The sequence below is a fragment of the Anser cygnoides genome, chromosome Z, assembly GCF_040182565.1.
Source record: "Anser cygnoides isolate HZ-2024a breed goose chromosome Z, Taihu_goose_T2T_genome, whole genome shotgun sequence".
Classification (NCBI taxonomy): Eukaryota; Metazoa; Chordata; class Aves; order Anseriformes; family Anatidae; genus Anser; species Anser cygnoides.
In genome coordinates, this window is record NC_089912.1 from 49379979 (window position 1) to 49398177 (window position 18199).

Here is an 18199-nt window from a genome sequence, read left to right on the forward strand (position 1 = left end):
TTCATGGAAATGAAGAATATGCTGTTCTAAGTTATTCATGAGTTCCCTGGAAGTGATGAGTTCGCATGGAACTTTTAACTAAAGCATGTTTTGTTTCAGTATTTTGTGAAAAGAAAAAAGCTCAGATATACTCCATACTTTTCCTAACGAGACACTCAGATATGTCTAAGACCTTAAAGGAATTCCAGAGCTGGGTTAAAAAAAGCAGCAAAGAATCACCTCAGACAATTACACCATGACCATCAGATATCCGCACAAACTTAACTTGTTTCATGGAAGCCTTCCCCCTTAATGGTAAAACTGTCTCATTTGTTGCTGCTCACTCAAAGGAATGAATAGACTACTTCTGAAATAACACTGGTTCTCTGTGTATTAAGGATTTTTACAATATAGATTAAGCATGTGCAGTGATGGCTGTGACAAATTATTCCATTAATAATACAGTTCTATTAATGATTTGTATCATGAGGACTGTTAATTATCAATAACTTTTTTCCAAGACATGACCACTTTATGTCATTGAGTTTTTCTACAGGTGGGAACTTTGAATAACATCTTCCCCCGCAGCTAAGCATTTATGAAGGTGATAAAGGCTGAGCTCAAAAACAAAGCCTTTTTGTCAGCTAGGTTGAGTTCTACCCAGTCACCCGTCCTGCAACTCACCCAAAAAATATGTAATACTTAACTTTCTTATATACCCACTACTCTATCAAATTTGGTCAGAATTGGTTAGCAGGATCAAAATTACCACGATAAATAACAAATAAAAGGACTGAAAGCCAGTATTAACATTTGTGGGGTTTGTTTCTGGAAATCAAACAAGAAGTTGTTAGGCACCTAAATAAACCAATGTGAAACTAACCTGATTTCATACAGATTCTGAACAGCCTCATCTCCGTCTCTTCCCAGTTGTACAGCTTGAATCTGTAGTAATTTCCAAATAGTTTTTACTAAACCATGCACATTCCTGTTGACAAGAAGAAATAAATTACCATCAGGTATTGATCCAAGTTAGTTGATTCTTTTGTAAGAGGAGGAATACAACTGACAGTCAAGAAGCCCTGAATTTTCCTTATGGACCTCCACACACCTGTCTACACAATTTTGGACAAGTTGTGTATCCACACATCTTTATTTTCCTTTTCACAAAATGAACAAAATAGCAGAGACAAGAATTAATGCACCAGTTAACACCTATGATGGTTTCTTTCCACCCAATCTGACAAGCACATGTGCTGTTCCCAGCTTCATGGACATTGGTACTTTTAGCACATTAAAGCCTAATAACAGCTGTTCTCTGAATACAAGCACATAGGCAAATATTCAGCACGGTACACGGAAATTTCCACCATGCCTCTGACCACAAGAGAAATCACCCAAATACCCTACACTGAAACTTATGTTCTCATAAAAAAAACACTTGAGATATCTAGTTTATGCTGACTTCAAATCTCAAGAGAATGTTATGTACAACAATTTTATCTCCATCCGCCTATGTTAAGTACACTTTCAGTGAAAACGCAGTAAGTATTTCTGAAAGTTTGATAGGATTTCCCCCATTTTCCAAGGAAAATGTTAATGAAGGTAATAAAGTCCACACAAGGGGGAATAAAAGCTCTCCTGAACATGCAGTAAGGACCTTAACAATTCTAGAGGTTGAAACTGCTTGGCTGAGCTCGTGAGGACGATCTTAAAATTTTGTTTTCTTCTTCATAATCAAGTGTTCCACACCTTTCAAACCAGACCACATCAAATCCAAACTAAGCCCTGTTTTAGAAAATAGATTGGATTCTATAACAAATCACTTATTATACGATGAAAATGGAGACAGAGAGGAAAAAAAGTCATGACTGATTCTTGGACTGTTCATCTAGAAAACACTATACAGTTAAAATATCATCCCCTAAAAATCTATTAGATAGATCACTACTCATATCACTAAAACACATTTATTCCTCCCTTTAGTGGAAGCAAAACGAACAGGAAGACCTAACACAATATACTATTATAAAAGATCGCCACCTGACAAAGATAAAAAGTTGATTCTGTCATATATGGCAAAATACAGAAGGAAAAAAGAATTGAAGGCTAGAGGGTTTTTTTTTGGTTTGATTTACTATTTCCCCTCTTTCCTCCCTAGCAGGGAAAAAACGATTTATCTGTAACTCCACTTCTCCATCAGTGAATGTAATACTGCAGGAACTCCCTGAATGGCCAGCTGGAAACAAGAAGTTATGCAGAATTCATGCAAGCCTCTCACAGGGCAGACAGAAACCATCATTCTCACTTAGCAGATGAACAAACTGAGATACGGTAACATTGTTTGGCACAGAATGCAGTGTGCTCCATAAAAACCTCCCTAAATTTTGGATTGATCTACGTACATTCAGACTTTGAAGTGATATCAAAAAAATCTGAACACGTATAAGGAATTTACATCAAAGGCCACTGAGACCTCATATGAGCACTGTTAAAAGACTGGAGTTTGCACACACTGGCTGGACCATCATCAGCTCAAAAACATGGGTTAACAACATGTAATCACAAACAACCATCAAGGCTTGATATTTACAAGTACTGTACTGAAGATTAAAAAAATGGAAAATGCATAGGATCATATGATTATAAAATCAAAACCTAAAATTCACATCAAAGAAAATGGACAAACATCATTTCTAACTGCCAGATCTTAACTGAATCTAACACCACCTGCAGACAGACTCTTCCATAAGTTGGTAAGTTATGATAGGGAACATCTGGAGATTCCCACAGTGGATATCCCACCAATAATAGTTTAGATTCATATACCAGATACAGACAAAGAAGTATATGCACTCTTCTGTGCCTTTTATACTCTTGCCAATAGTGCTGGAAAACACTGACCCCAATCAAAACAGACAGAATGTGCTCCTGTTTTCCTTCTTTCTTCCGAAAATGGATCAGTTACAAAATGTGCCAGTAATCATTAAAATTACTGGCTGCCATGACACCTGCCTCTTGAAACACTGAAATCCAACCATACACGAAAATATGAGGTTATGCAGAAATCTGTTGCCAAGCAACCAAAAGAAAAGAGCGGGGCAGGTCTCCAGATCCCAACGCATCCCGCCTAATGCACGGAGGGGAGGAGGTAGAGGGATCTTTTGGACAGCGACAGGGAGAAAGAGAACAACAACCTCTGAGCCATTTAAAAGTAAATCTGCTGGCACATCCCCCAGCTTCAACAGAGTAACTATTCAGCACAGAAAATATAAAAACAGTAAGAAAACAGGCTTGACTGTTCTGATATTCCAGTACTGCTGGCCTGAATTCCCTGATGGAGGGTGGGGTGGGGGGACACAAACGCCTGCTTTAGGCTTTGCACACCACTCCTGAACTCAAACAGCACATTGGCATGACATATTGCAAGAATTTCCCTACAAGCACACATGCTCAGGTGACAAAAACATTCAAAAAACACATATACACAAAAATCTTTCTGACTATTTCTTGTAGAGTACAATAATCCATTGTTTCACAGGTTTCTAGTAGAATGATTTGATTATTTATGATGATCTGTAATTGAATACAGGCCACAGTTTTTCCCTCTGCTACAAGAGAAAGGACTGTGATGATTCCTACAAGCAGAGGACAGCCGTTTTGCTGAATCAAAACACAGGAAGCTGGAGATCAATGTGAAAAACAAAGTAAAATCATGTATGTACGTATAAATGTACTTATGTACACATACTTTTGTATTTGATGTATGTGTATATACACAAAAAAGTATGCATGCATATACATATACACACACCCAAACACACATACAACATTCCATCAGGTTTAGACTTTAAAGGCATCAGAGAAAACTGAATATTGAGTCTAACTGCACCAAAGAATAGCTTCTCATTTGTATAATGAGCAGATAGTGTGAACCACATAAAAAGTTTACACAGACAAGCACTGGATGTGTGCCTTTGACAGCACAAATGTCTTTGTAACACGCAGAATTTGCTACACCTGACAAAATAAAAATCACCATGTACACTAAGCCCCTGCTAAATTCTCCATAACATAAGGAAAGGAAGAAAGAACACATCAACAGTCTTTGCCAATAAAACATTTACTTAACTCCATTCAGCACTGACAGGTGCTCGGCAGTTGCGTGTGCCTTTCTGCTGGCTGCTAATCTCATATATATGTTCTTTTAAAGACACTGTGCACACAGCAGTGCAAAGCCCCAGAGCAAACCTGGATGAAAATCTGGCTGGGAATAAGAAGATGGAACAGCAGACTAAGACTCTAAAATAGTCAAGAGAATAAAAAGCATCAGTACTGAAATGAACCAAGCACAAACCATCAATTTAATAAGCTACTGAGGCTGCAGACATTTTAAATGCGAAGACTTCTATGTTTGGGATAAACCCTACTTTGCAGTCCATGGTGGAAGTGGTTTGAACTGTGGCAGCTTGAGGAAAGAAATGCCAAAAGTATGCATACAAAGGGTTCCTAGGTAATCCACCAGCACTTACCATAGCAACTAACCATTTAAGTTGGTTTATCACATGGAAAAAAAAAACTAAGAATGGCATGGAAATGGGGCAGAGCTTTTTTAACAAACTAAGAATGGCGTGGAAATGGGGCAGAGCTCTTTTAACATTTGAACTCTACTTTTATTTCTAAGGCTAGCTCAGTCTAAAATATCCTGATTTACACTCATTTTTTTCCTTATGTAAAAATGGTATTAACATTTAACTTCCCCATGTACTGCTGACACTGCAACAACTCTTCATGGATCAGGATTTCAATATTTTTTTGTTCACAAGCCACAGCTAAATTGAAGGGAAAGTTTCATTATGTCACAGTGCTCAGATTCTCACAGTCTACAGCACAGGTGCTTTTGCTTCTTCGTTAACAATGCAGATTGCTCCCTTGACCCCAAATTGAAGGTCCTTTGGAGGACAGTGGATTACAGAAATTATTCATATTATAAAAATGTACTTACAAAACCTTTCCTAGGAATCCATAACCAACTACTGTAAACTGAGCACAGTCAGCTTCACCACAGCAAGATCCTAGGAGTAATCCAACCTCAAACAACAACAACTAAGTCACAAGGACAGAAAGAGTCTTTTTTTTTTTTTTCCCCTGAACACGTGATTTCTTCAGGATATCACTGCAGCTTACTCACACCTAAACTCACCTTTGGCTCAGACTGATCAAGAGAAACCTCAGCCTAGAACTGAATCTTTGAGGCAAGAAGGAGTGGAAAACTTGAATAGCATGGTTTCTGCAACCTCTGTGCTGAGCTCACCAGCATAATGCACCACAGGTGTAGCACCAGTTAGAAGGTTCAGCTAAAAATGACACTAGCATTCTCTAGAAAGAGGACGAGAAGGCTTAGTGCAGAAATCCAGTTATCTTCCAAAAGTCAGAAGAGACACAAAGATAGTCCAAAGTCAACTTTATAAGGTTGGGAGAGTTGAGTGGAAACACTTTCCCTGATATTTTTGACTTTCCATTTCTAAGTTTAACGCACAGTTCCTTTTTCCCCCACTACAGCTGCATTCTCCCAGTATGTTGGACAGGCCAGCTATCTCAGAACTACAGTGTGAGATGTAGGCATTATATTTGCAGAGTTTTGTAAGAGGAAATAGCTGTGAAGTTAGGTAAAGTGATTTCTTCTTTAGCGGACATGGAAACAAAACCCATCATCCGTAATTCCTACCCAGAACCTAATGGCAGTTCCATATGAATAATCAGTTATTTGGACACGCTGATTAGGAAGTTATTCCCCCACCTCTTATCATTATGCAAGTTACTGTCATTTTTCTCCCCATGGTACACACAACAAACCAGGCAATGCCATGACTTCTAAGGTTCTCCAGTTTCAAGTTCGAAGCGTTAGCCTAAACTTCTACCAGTTTCCACTCACATGCAGAGGATAGACTATAAATTCTTCCTTCAGAGTCAAACCCACACAGTCACTGCTAAGATGAAAGCAATACAGAAGGGCAGGACACGGTCAGCCCTCAGTGCCTGTTTGAAAATACAGTCATTCACAGAGCCACTCCTCTTCCACTGGATTTTCAAGGAAAAAGCAAAGACTGACAACAAGTTGACAAAAAGCACAAAATCAAGTAAACAAATGCTACCTTGCTGAGGGAATTAGGTTGAGAGCCCCATGAAGAACATAGTCGAGCTCGGCATGGTTCTCTGCAACAAGTGCCACCAACCCCTCGGAGCAGGCTGTTCTCAAAGCAACATTCTCACTGCAGCACTTCTCCCAGAGCAAGTTCAGAGCAGGAGTCTGAAATCAGAAGTATGAGATGAACAATAAAAAGGCTGACATTGATTTCTCTTTTCATTTCAAACACACTTTTAAGTAAAAACCTGCTCAACAGCTTCCCCTGAAGTCTTAGAGATCACAAAGAGAAGCTGGGATACAGATTCTTCACCTAAAAAGGGCTTCCTCAGGACGATTCCCATGTTTCCTGTCCAAAATTACCTAAATTCTCAGTATGGACAGGACTCTCTCAAAAAAGAATAAGGTGGAAGAATTTTTCAGCTGTGCCCGTAAGCTAGCATCAATTTTACTTTCCTTGAAAAACTAACTTGTAATTAGAGACATCTCAGGAACTGCTACATCAAGCAGTGTCTATAGCAGGGTGTAGTGCAAACGGCTAGAGGCAGGCATGCAAACAGCTATAGAGGTAAGTCGCCTTTATTCACCAAGTGAAGCCTTCAGTTCTCTCCATTTGCTAGTAAGGACAAAGATTTGGCATTATTCACTAAACCCACTGTCTGTTTTGATGATAAATTTGCATTTATGAGTTGGTTTACTGACTTTGTGGTTTCTGAATGGAGAAACAAGGAAAACAAACGTTTTTAATCAACTGAATACTGCAAAATACTTCTAAAAAAATGAGCTTATAATATTAAAGGGAACCATCTTCTATTTCTTACTGTTTTAGAAGGTGTTGCTATGTTTCAGTTCAATAACTTCATGGGGCAGCAGAAGGGAAGAGTCAGCTTTTAGCTCAAGACATAATGTCACTTAGGAACATGACAATGCTCAGGAATTTGTAGGAGCTACTGTTGGAGAAACTATGCACCTCAAACACTCCTTCACATCAAAACTCAGCTCCTTTCAGGTTTGATTTTGGGTTTGCTTGTTTGGGCCTAGAGGGTGTTGTTAATAGTTCAGACTAGAAGGAAAAATCCACAGGCTTTTTTCCTGCTCATTTCTGTACAAATCAGCTTCTGGAGAGGACAAATGGCGGAAACCTTACCTAAGACCTCTCCTACACTGCTGTGACACCAGCGTTTCACATCTCTCACTTAAGAAGACAGACTCACCATGTTCTCTCAAAGAAATGTGAGCTTTACGTAGCTAATATGAAAGAAAACACCAGTACAGCCATGTGAAAGGATATTCTTTATGAAATACCTATTCTGATGTAATTTTTTTTTTTTTTTTTTTTTTTTTACTCAAATGGCATTATCACCCCACATGACACTTCATTTCTGGTAATGTAAATAAACTTAAACAAAACTTCCTTCAATTGAGCATACCTAGATGTTGCTATTCGACAAAATTTAGGCTTCTGCCTTCTAATCCAGAAGACTTAGCCACCACCTGTATGCCCAGACACGTATTGCCAACATACTTTACTTAACTTAATTAGGGTTTCTTGAAATTACAGAATAGAAATCCACAGAAAAATGTAAGCATCTATGGATAGAAAATAAATAAGTTGAAGAATGGCACATACCTGGTGAGATGCCTGCTTGATCTTCCCTGAAGAAACATTTTCTTTCAGTACTGCAGCAATCAGATGACCCACAGCCTAAAAGAGAGAAGTAAAAAACACACACAGATGGAACATTATTTTTCACCCCACTGGTAGGAAGAATTTATACTTCTGTTGCCTATGATCATGATTTGAAACACCGTACTTATACTAGCATGGAAGATGAAATACATCTTAGAGTCAAATAACCCCCCCTAATACTGCCATACTTTTTACATCTTACAAGATTAGTATTAGGTATATCCTCAGGAATTGCAGGTATTTTAATGTATCAACTGTAACAGACATTTACAGCTCCACCACTGCCCAGATCTCAGTGTACTTTGCAGCACTGACCGTTTGTATATCCTTTACTATACAAGGCATTGGAAGCATGAGAGGAAACAAGAGAACACATGTAAGAAACTTCTGCAAAGTTCTGCAGCACAGGTTTAGCAAAACACTGACGAACATAGCCTCATAGCTTAAGCCCTTTACATACCCACCAGCACACCTACTGCCTGAAACGTTTCGTTTACTTTAAACAAGACATTTGGATTTAACTGTATTCCTCATAAAGCTATTCTGTGGTGAAGAAATCATGAACAATACTCCTTTAAATTTTCAAGGTTCTCCAGGAAAATGTTCTCGAGACCAGGGCTTCAATCCTAAAAACAGTGTTTGTTCATTTGAGCAGTAAGAAAATAAAATTTCTCATTCTATTTCAATAGAAGAAATATCAGATTTCCTCAAACTGCCTTTAAAATGTAAATATAGACTTAAACCTTAAATAAATTTCAAATACTTCAGGGTGTTTGGATCTCGACTTTTTTCTCTCTAATGCTTTATTCTGTCTTGCTTCATAATCATTGATACAGCTACTCAGACAAGCTTTTCTGAGACAGGCAGAAAGACATCTTTTCATAGTAAGCAAATAAAAATGTTGCAGATTATCAATGTACCCAGAATAACAGCTGCATCTGCTCTCCTGCAGCAAGCACTGATATTTACTTTTGGAAAAAAAGTGAACTAGGAAGCCAAGATGAAAAAACAAAACAAAACAAAAATACCAGTAACATTTCTGTTTCACTAGCGTATAGAAAGACAAACAGAGATTTTAAATGATTCCAGGTTTTTCTCCTTTCAGGATTTACTTACACCTCCTTTAGATGCTAGCTGCTAGCCTGACATGACAAACTCCAAGAGAGCAGATCACATTTCCAGGAACAATGTCACTATAAGCCTTCCTAGACTACAGGGACTATGCCTTTCAAAGGTTTTGATATGTACTCTGATATATTTGGCAAAAAAATAAAAAATCTTTACTGAGAGAATGCTTTATTATCCAAGAATCTTAGTGTTGTGAAAACAAAGTGAGTAAGTGGAACAAAGTCAGATCTTTGTTTCGCTGCAGCTATCCCATTGCAAAAGCAACAACATGCTCCCCAGGTAGATTAGGTCTTTTCTTAGAAAACTTAACAAGCAAATCTTCTATTATTTTTCATTTTCCTGCTCATATGGAACTTCAGAAAATGAATTCACACCTGCATCCTTAAAACCATTTTTATTAAACTGGGGAAAAAAAGGTTATTAACAGAAAGAGCCTTTTGGAGTATATATATATACATATATAGTACATGTGGAGTACAGTATATATACAGAAAAGTCAAAACAAAGATTAGCCCAGTACATTCCAAGAACTTGATTTATCAGTAAAAGTTTTTGTCCCAGAAAACTGCTCAAGTCCATCACTTTGCTGATCTTTTGTCTGTGCAGGCTACATGCTTTGCAGAGCAGATGCCTGATGACAGCTGGAAGATTATGGTGTGCTTTTGAGCAGTCAAAGAATAGAAGTGGAAGCTAGAGAAATGACCAAAGCACAGCACAAACTCCTTAATGACGAACAGCTGTAGTGATAAACCAAGAGACAGCAGTAGTGAAAAACCAAGAAATATCAGCAATACTTATACCAAAGGAAGTTCTGAAAACTGGTTAAAAGATACCAAGTCCTACTCACCAAGGCTAGACAACATGAACTCATCTGCAGTACAAGACACTTTGCTAGACTAAAGATGAACTCTGGCAATTGAGTGAAGAAGCTAATGTCCCTGAAAGCTTATCTGTTTGCAAGCGGACTTCTTTGTCTCTCTTTCAAACTCAGTCACTGTAAATCAATGCAATCTCAGCTAAACTGAAAAGGCAGAGGAACCATGTTGCCCAGATTGAATTCACATCAACTAAATCCATCAAATAATTGGCTGCAAATTTAATCCTGGATTCAAAATAGGAAGAAGCAGAAAATGCGGGAAGCTAGCTCTGATTCTATAGCTAAAGGGAAAGATTTAAAATACTGAAATGAGAAATTACTGAAACTGTAAAGATCTATTGAAAAATAGACGTAATAGGTCTATTAAGCAATAGACCTAATAACAAAACTTATTACTTTCTTCCTTGCTGTCCACCAAAAATACTACGGTAAACACTTGATTTAAATTAGAAAGTTACAGGTGGATATGATCAGAAGCCAACAGACAGAGCTGAAAATAACGGCATTTTGGTCTGCTGATGACAGCGGAACTGCACAGTTATTGAGGACACAAGACTGCAGTAATTCAACATCAGTTCTCATCACACAGGAGAAAAATACGTCATACAATCACAGAATGGTTTGGGTTGGAAGGGACCTTAAAGATCATCTAGTTCCAACCTCCCCGCCATGGGCGGGGATGTCACCCACTAGATAAGGTTGCCCAGGGCCTTGTCCAACCTGGTCTTGAACACCTCCAGGGATGGGGCATCCACAGCTGCTCTGGGAAACCACTTCCTGTGCCTTATCACCCTCTGAGTGAAAAATTTACTCCCAACCTCTGCTCTAAATCTCTCCTCTTTTAGTTTAAGACCATTCCCCCTTGTCCTATCACTCCACTCCCTGACAAAGATGCCCCCCCCGGCTTTCCTCTAAGCACCCTTTAGGTACTGAAAGGCCACGAGTAAGGTCTCCCCAGAGCCTTCTCTTCTCCAGGCTGAGACACCCAGGACACTTGAGAATAACCTACTTTTATGGTTTTCTGGCCTCGCAGATAAAAACTCATTCTTACCACCTTTTGAGAGCCAGGCAGCAGGACATGAAACAAAGGTTTCTACAGACAATGCAATTTATTTAATGTTTTAAAAAATAAGAATTACCTGTGACTGAATAACTGCGTTAGGAAATTCAAACCTCTTCTTGATGTCGTCTGACATTTTGGCTATGTCATGTGACACTAAATCATACTCTGCAACAGAGATTAAAAAAAAAGTGTTTGGGACTATGTTTGCTATTTGCCAGAAAATTTGCTCAGGTGTTTGTTTACACATAACAGCAGGTGTAAGTATTGCATCTTTTTCTTCCCCCTAAGCATACCACATTACTTTGCTTTATGGCTTAAACCCAGGAAATGCTGAATACTTAGTGCTCTCGTGTGAAAAATGGGTGATCAATATTTCTTAAAGATGAAGCAAACACACAGTTCCGCATGGTTCCACAGTTCCAAATGTGTACTCTGAGAGCATATACTTAAGAATGCCCTCAAGGGCATTAACTTCATTGACTTAATAATGGGACAGCTCAGGAGTGTTCCGTTTCTAAAATATGATTTAAAATGCAAAAACTTCCATATATTTTTCAAGTATTTCATGCAAAAACAGGAGTAAACAAACAAAAAAAACCCACCTGTAAGACTTTAAATAGTAACTGTAGTTAGGAGCTGGAAGACTTGACAAAAAAACTTTCCAGAGTTCTCTAGAAGTTGGAGTATGCGGACACCTGCAAGCACACAGGAACCTAAATCGGAGAGAAATCAGAACTCAGTTTACCTGGTTGCACACCACTGACATTGATGAAAAATTGCAAACATTAAAATATTTTAGTTCGATGTAAACACACCTTCAGTAACTTTGAATGGCTTTCTTAAAAAAAAAATACAAAAACCTAGCACTTGCTAAAAAGATAATTTTAAAGTTTTGCAATAAGAACCAAGACAAAATATGCATGCACTCTATTCCGATTTCAAGACATGCTATTGGTGCAATGCATTCAGATTATTGCCACCAATTTTCCAAAAGACTGTATCAAACAATCTGGAAACATGCAAACGCATGATGTGCCGCAACAAATTCCATTCACAGCAATAAAACTGAAAAATAATATTTGTCATCTCAATGAATATAAAATGCCTGGCGTTTAAGCATCTAAAGAAAAAACATCTGAAGTTATGCTGAAAGGGCTCAGCTGTTTTAGCCTCCCCTTGTATGCCTTGTGCTCCAGCTCCCTGACCATCCTGATGGCCTCTACCGGATGTAGCCCAGTGTCCTTCTTGTGCTGGGGCACCTAAATCTGGATATAGCACTCACGATGCTGTCTCACAAGTACCTGACAGAGAGGAACAATCACGGTCACAGACGTCAGATTCTTACTAACATGCTCCGAGATGAAGCCAGCCTTCCTTGCCGCTACCCTGCACTGCTGACTTGTGTACAACTCGGCATCTGCTAAGACCGAGTGCCCCAGGGCCTTTTCTGTAGACCTGCTTCCTAGTCAGCCACTGCCTGTATCAGTGTATGGGATTGCTCCATTCCAGATGCAAGACCCTGTACTGCACCATGCTGAATTGCCAAATGTTCCTGTCAGCCCATTTCTCCAAACTGTCCAGGTCCTTCCGAAAAACAGCCTGCTTACCAGTCCTTTGGATACTCCCTACAATCTGACATCAGCCACAAAGCCATGGAGTGCACTCCACCCCATCGCCCAGACCATTCATGAAGACAGTCAGCAGTACCGGGCCCCCCAGCTGATCCCTGCAGGGCAGCATCGCAGGACAGCCTGGTGCACTCTGCACCCCTTGGGCCCGGCTGCCTAGCCAGGTTTCCACCAAACGTGCTACCCACTTACCCAGGACATACCTCACAAACTGGTGATGGGGAGACAACAGAAGACGTTTTCAAAGGTCTTGGTACAGCGTACAAGATCCTGCTTGTTCACAGCACCAGTAACTTCATTAGAGAAAGCAATGAGGTTGGTCACGGGAGCATGATCTGTCCTTGGTAAATCCATGCTGACTGCATGCAGTCACCATCTCCTTCCTGCATTTAAAAATGGTTTCTACAAGGGCATACTGCCTAATGTTCCCAGGGACCGAAGTGATGCTGACTAGACTATGGTTCCCTGGATCCTTCTCCTCCTTCACATCCCCAAAAACGTGTTCCAGGAGCACGCTGAGTAACTTTCCCACAGACTGAAGTGAGGCTGACATGGCTACAGTTCTCCAGGTTGCAGAGCTCCGCTAACTTCCACCCCCCTTTTAAAGGTTTAGAAGAGCAACTTCACAAGGGCCTCAACCAGCTCTTCTAGCATTGTAGAAATGTCCTACTTTCCCTTGGTCAGACATTTACTATGAGTGTGACCCCGAGGGCTCCTCTTGCTGCTGCTGATGTCCTGTGCAACTTTCAGCTCCAGCTCAGCCTTGGTTTCTCTGACAGCATCTCTGTATGACCAAGCAATATTTCTAAACTGCGCCTTCGTAGCCTGTGCCTGCTTCTCCCTCCTGCATACTGCTCCTTTCACACTGGAGCTCCCTCTTCAGCCTCCCAGTACATCTGGTTGTTCTCCTGAACATCAGCATCATCCCTTCTTGCTCCTGAAGGACACTATGCTTATAGCTCTGCCAGCCGTCCTGAGCTCCTTTACCCTGCAGTGCTACCTCCCACAGGAACCTACCCACATGACCTTGAATACACCAAAACCTGCTCTCCTGAAGTTCGGGGTCTGTACTCTGCTACTGGCCCTCCCCATCCCAGTTGCTGGGCTCTAGCCATTTACAGCTAAAGGTAGCACACGGAAATGCAATCTCACTGTAGGAAGAGGAAGAAAGTCACATCCTCGGTCGAACAAATATTTGCATAGTTTCTGATCTGAATTTTGTAAATGGGAAACTGGTGAATCAAAAATAAAGATGACACCCTGTGCACTACTGCAAAACTTAGATGGCAACGCAATTGCAAAACATTGTGGAAAATGCAGGAATCCAGCGCATCCAACTCTTAATGGCATTTTTGGAGGGCATATTAGAAACAACGTAGTATTTAGAGACCTGACAAGCTAGAAATCTAGTTCTATCACCATTAACTACAAAGAGAACTTCAAGCATCACAGTAACATCACCGTTCAACAAAGCACACCTGCCCATTCTGAAAGACACTGTTGAGCACGCATGGAATTGCTTACAGGCTTAATACTAAGCTGAAGGGCTTTTTTTTTTTTTCTTTTAAGAAATCACACAGAAGAATTAGAAATCATAAAATATATGAAGGCTGTAACATTTAATGTTCAAGTACTGTGAACAAAAAGAATAAAATAAAGCTTATTTTTAACAAATTGCTTTATTTTACTCCTCAAGATTTTTTTTTATTTTGCACAGACACAAAAAACAGAAAGTTTTTCATCTCCCGTACATACTTAATAGAATGTCTCTTTGTAACCAGGCTGTTACTTGAGCGCTATTATTTCACACTAGTACAACATATACATGAAATGCTATTTTACAGTCCAACTAACCTACGCATATGATTTCACAGTTATTCACCTCCACAAAAAGAAGCCTTTCTTCTCACTGTGCATTACTTGGAACACCTAATTCCCTTCTGCTGACTTTGCACCCCCAAATAAACAGATGATGGAAGATCATCACCTGCAGTGTTGTCTTAGTATCATTGACATCTCACCCTTCTGACAAGAGGCAAGAAGTTGACAGGTTAACCTTTTAGTAAATTTAGAAATGATCCAAAAAGGAAAATCATAAGGAAGTAGGACCCAGTCAAAAGTTAGTGGCTACTATCCTTTGAAGGCTTTGGAAGAGAGGCATTTTTATTATATATTTGTTAGCATTTGGTAGTTAACCAAACTTAGCAGTTCAAGACTTTAATCAGAAAATGGTTAGGAACTGCTAAATATGCTCTTGAATCAGGCACACCTTCTCAGCATGACTTTTATTCATTTATATCCCACTTCTCCATGTACCATTTCCAGTTTTCCCATTACAAGAAAACCCTCACAGAAAAGTCACACAATAATTTATGCATGCTGAGAATGATGACATAATGAGACAAAAAGAAGAACACATTTAGGAGAAGAACAGCTGCTGTAGATAGTAACTGAAGAGCCAAAGGCAGTCAAAATCTCGCTGCAGACACTTCCATTCATGATTTATAAAATGGAACTTCAGCACTACCTAAACCTAGAGTTAATTAAAAACAAACAGAAAAACACCTCCACTACTGCCCAAAAGCCTTTTTTCTTAAGCTAGTGCCTTGCTTTTTGTCACTGAAGATCTAAAAGCTATCAAGATTAGGTCAAGACAAATGCTGTGAAAATAAAGAAGTAAAGCAAGAAGGTAAGGTTTCTTCCATTCTTCAGTTTCCATACTTTAATTTGGTGAGCACTTGCTATTAATTAAAAAAAAATTGAGCAACTGCTTCCTCATCTTTTTGGAAAAATGGTTACTGCCCACTCTTGTCAGCATGCCAAGCCACTTTTATAGGTAGGACTATCAGTTTTTCGTGCAACCCTTTCCTCTCCCATGAATGGCATAACTGCCACACAGTAATCCCAACAACTGGAAAGGCAACTGCAAAGAAGTGTCTCCTATTTTTATCAGGCTTCTGCCACAAAAATAAGGAGGGCCAGGCTCATGATAGTTGACAGGAGTCTCTATGGCCTATCAGAAACAGCCCTGAAAAGCACTTACAAGTTTTACCCCAGCCTGCAATGTTTGGGACAGTGCTGCTTCTCAAAAAACACCTAGCTGAATCTCTTTTAACATTAACAACTCCTGTAGCATTGTTTTCCCCATGTTACAGCTGACACGGATTGTTAGCATTATACAAAACACAACCTTTGCAAAGGAAGCATCAACATCATGAAACAAATCCATCCATATCCAGAACAGGTTCAATGTGAGCAGATCTTTCTCATTTCCCTGTCTCCTGAAAATAAATAAATAAAATAATAATAATAATACAGGAATGCTATGAAAGGGAGTGAGTACCTTGCAGATTGTTAGAGCAATCCTCTCCTAAAACCCTGCAAAGGACCATGCCAAAATAGCTGGTCTTAGCTGGGTGGGATACAGTGGCCACTAAGTATCCCCCAAACTCTCCCTGTGTAGGTCAGCAGCCTACCTTGCTAAGTTGTAACTAATTACATTTTGCTTGTCCTGAGTTGTTTCTTTGTTTATTTGGCCTAAGTTGTTTTTCTCCTATCAGCATTGCTGAAGAGACACTTTACACCATCAACCAGGTAAAACACCCACCAGTGTGTCTCCAACACACAGACACAAACACACGAAAGAACTAATGAAAGAAAAAAAAAAAAAAGACATGGATAGGCAAAGAGACTCCTGCTTTGTTTTCCTAACAGAGAATCACTGAATATCCAAGTTGGAAGGGACCCACAATGATCATCAGGTCCAACTCCGGGGTCCCCAACATAATCAGTATGAAAATCCTAATGCTAAGTACAAGCAGTGCTAGTGCAGCCAAGCCAGAGCAGGGTTACCTTGGCATCGCACCTTCAGATCCGGCCCATGCCAGTTTGCTAAAGGTCATTATTACAAGTTAAGCTAAACTAAATAACAAAACGCAGAAAACCATCACTCAGACCACATTTAGTGCGTTTTGCTTATTACTAAGGACTGACGACCCAAACTGGTGTTCCTCCCAAGCCAGAGCACGAGGACACACGTGCATACTGTCAAACGCCGCCCCTGCTCACACGTGCCACGTCCACAGCGCTTACACCAGAGGAAAGCCTCAGAAAAGCTGGCCGTGCTGGTCCTGCCGTGCTGGTCCTGCCGTGCTGGCTCCTGCGATACCTAGCGCACACCGACCCTTGGCAGCAGGGTGGGCCCACTCGCACTGCGGGAAGACAAGGATGAGCTACAGAACTACCCCCCAATGTGCTATCACAGTCATGCGTAAAGGCCCAGAGTAAGGAAGAGCGAGTCGTCTGAATGAAAGCAGCTCCTACAGTCACTAACGTGGCAGGCTTTAAGCCGGGGCGGGTTTGGCAGCACCAGCCCCATATCCTGTCCCGTGCCCTGTAAGGCCTCAGGCACTCAGAGGCAGCACACGCCTGCCAGCCGGCCGCAGGAGCAAAGGAGACAAAATTCGGTCCCCCAGACACCCGCTAACAGCCACAGACAGCACAAAGGCGGGCACGCAGCACTTCACGGCGTCTCGAATTAACTTGTCGGGGCTCCCTGCTCTTGTTTCGGGTCGCTCGTTCACCGTAAAGCGCTGAGTAACGGCGGCAGCCGCCACGGCTCCGCGCCGGCCCACGGCCGTGCCTGCACCGCCCCGGCCCCCTCCCGCTCCCTCACCCCACCCCACCCCACCTCAGCTCACCTCGCCCGGCCCGGCCCCGGCACCCGGTGCCCAGTCCCGGCCAGCTCCCGGCGGCGGGGCCCGGCAGCGTGCGGCGGGGACAACCCCGGCGGCCGAGGGCGTCTGCGCGGCGGCCGGCGCCTGCGCCCCGGCTCGGGGTGGCGCCCGCCCCGCCTTGAGGGGAGGGAGGTTGGGGCCGCAAGGGGCTGAGGGGGGCGAGGGGTGGCGGCGCGGTGCGTGAAGGTCGCCACGGGAAGCGTTGGGACCCGTGGGTGCCTGGATGGGCGGCACTCATCGGCAGCACCGCGCCCTGTGCAGGCACTGCCCGGCACTGCTCGCAGTCGGGTAAATCTGTCTTGTTTTCACACGGTGCTGTCACAGAATCGTAGAGTCACTGGCGTTGGAAAGACCTCCAAGATCATCTGGTCCAACCGTCCCCCACCACCACTATCGTCCGCTAAGCCATGTCCCTAAGCACCACGTCCAACCTTTCCCTAAACACCCCCAGGGATGGTGACTCCACCACCTCCCTGGGCAACCTGTTCCAATGCCTGACTGCGCTTTCTGAGAAGAGACGTCGTAGTGGGACGGCGCCAAGCCACCACAATGCCTCACCACCATGACGCCTCACCGCCACAATGCCTCACGGCTGACCCACGGTGGTGGCACCTCAAGGGCAAGATGGCTTCCCCAGGGAGCTTCCCCAAGAAGCTGCATCAACAGAGCTTGGCCCCCGGCCCAGGCACTGGCCCACGCAGGCACTGCGGGTCCAGGAGTTTGCGTGGGATGTGGTGGAGTGAATCCTTGAATTCTAGCAGGGAGTGTGAATTCTGCCAGTCTTCTGGTAGGTTGGTGCCTGTCGATCCAAAGTTAAATGCAGGCTTAACTCCAAAAAGTTACACAGAAACAATAAGTTTTACACAGAAACAATAAGACAACAATAAACAATAATAACAACAATATAATAACAACAATAATAAAATTACACAGAAACAATAAGATTTCTTGGG

The 18199-nt window shown here is 41.6% G+C and overlaps 1 protein-coding gene across 5 annotated transcripts in view; it reads right to left on the bottom strand.

Moving 5' to 3' along the window:
• The window catches only part of FOCAD (focadhesin), a 120238-nt gene extending 102882 nt beyond the window's left edge, over window positions 1-17356 (bottom strand). Inside the window, exons 1-7 of one of the 5 annotated variants that reach the window (XM_048073498.2) lie at window positions 17211-17353; window positions 16603-16721; window positions 11485-11595; window positions 10959-11047; window positions 7755-7829; window positions 6135-6289; window positions 863-967 (exon numbers count right to left, since the gene is read on the bottom strand). In XM_048073498.2, the coding sequence (XP_047929455.2) occupies window positions 863-967; window positions 6135-6289; window positions 7755-7829; window positions 10959-11015 (392 nt within the window). In that variant the 5' untranslated portion in view covers window positions 11016-11047; window positions 11485-11595; window positions 16603-16721; window positions 17211-17353. Of the gene's footprint in view, window positions 1-862; window positions 968-6134; window positions 6290-7754; window positions 7830-10958; window positions 11048-11484; window positions 11596-12713; window positions 14023-15700; window positions 15792-16602; window positions 16722-17210 lie in introns of those variants that run through there. The other 4 variants (XM_048073499.2, XM_066987607.1, XM_066987606.1 and 1 more) reach the window with 4 other exon arrangements.
• Between the last annotated feature and the right edge of the window lie 843 nt (window positions 17357-18199).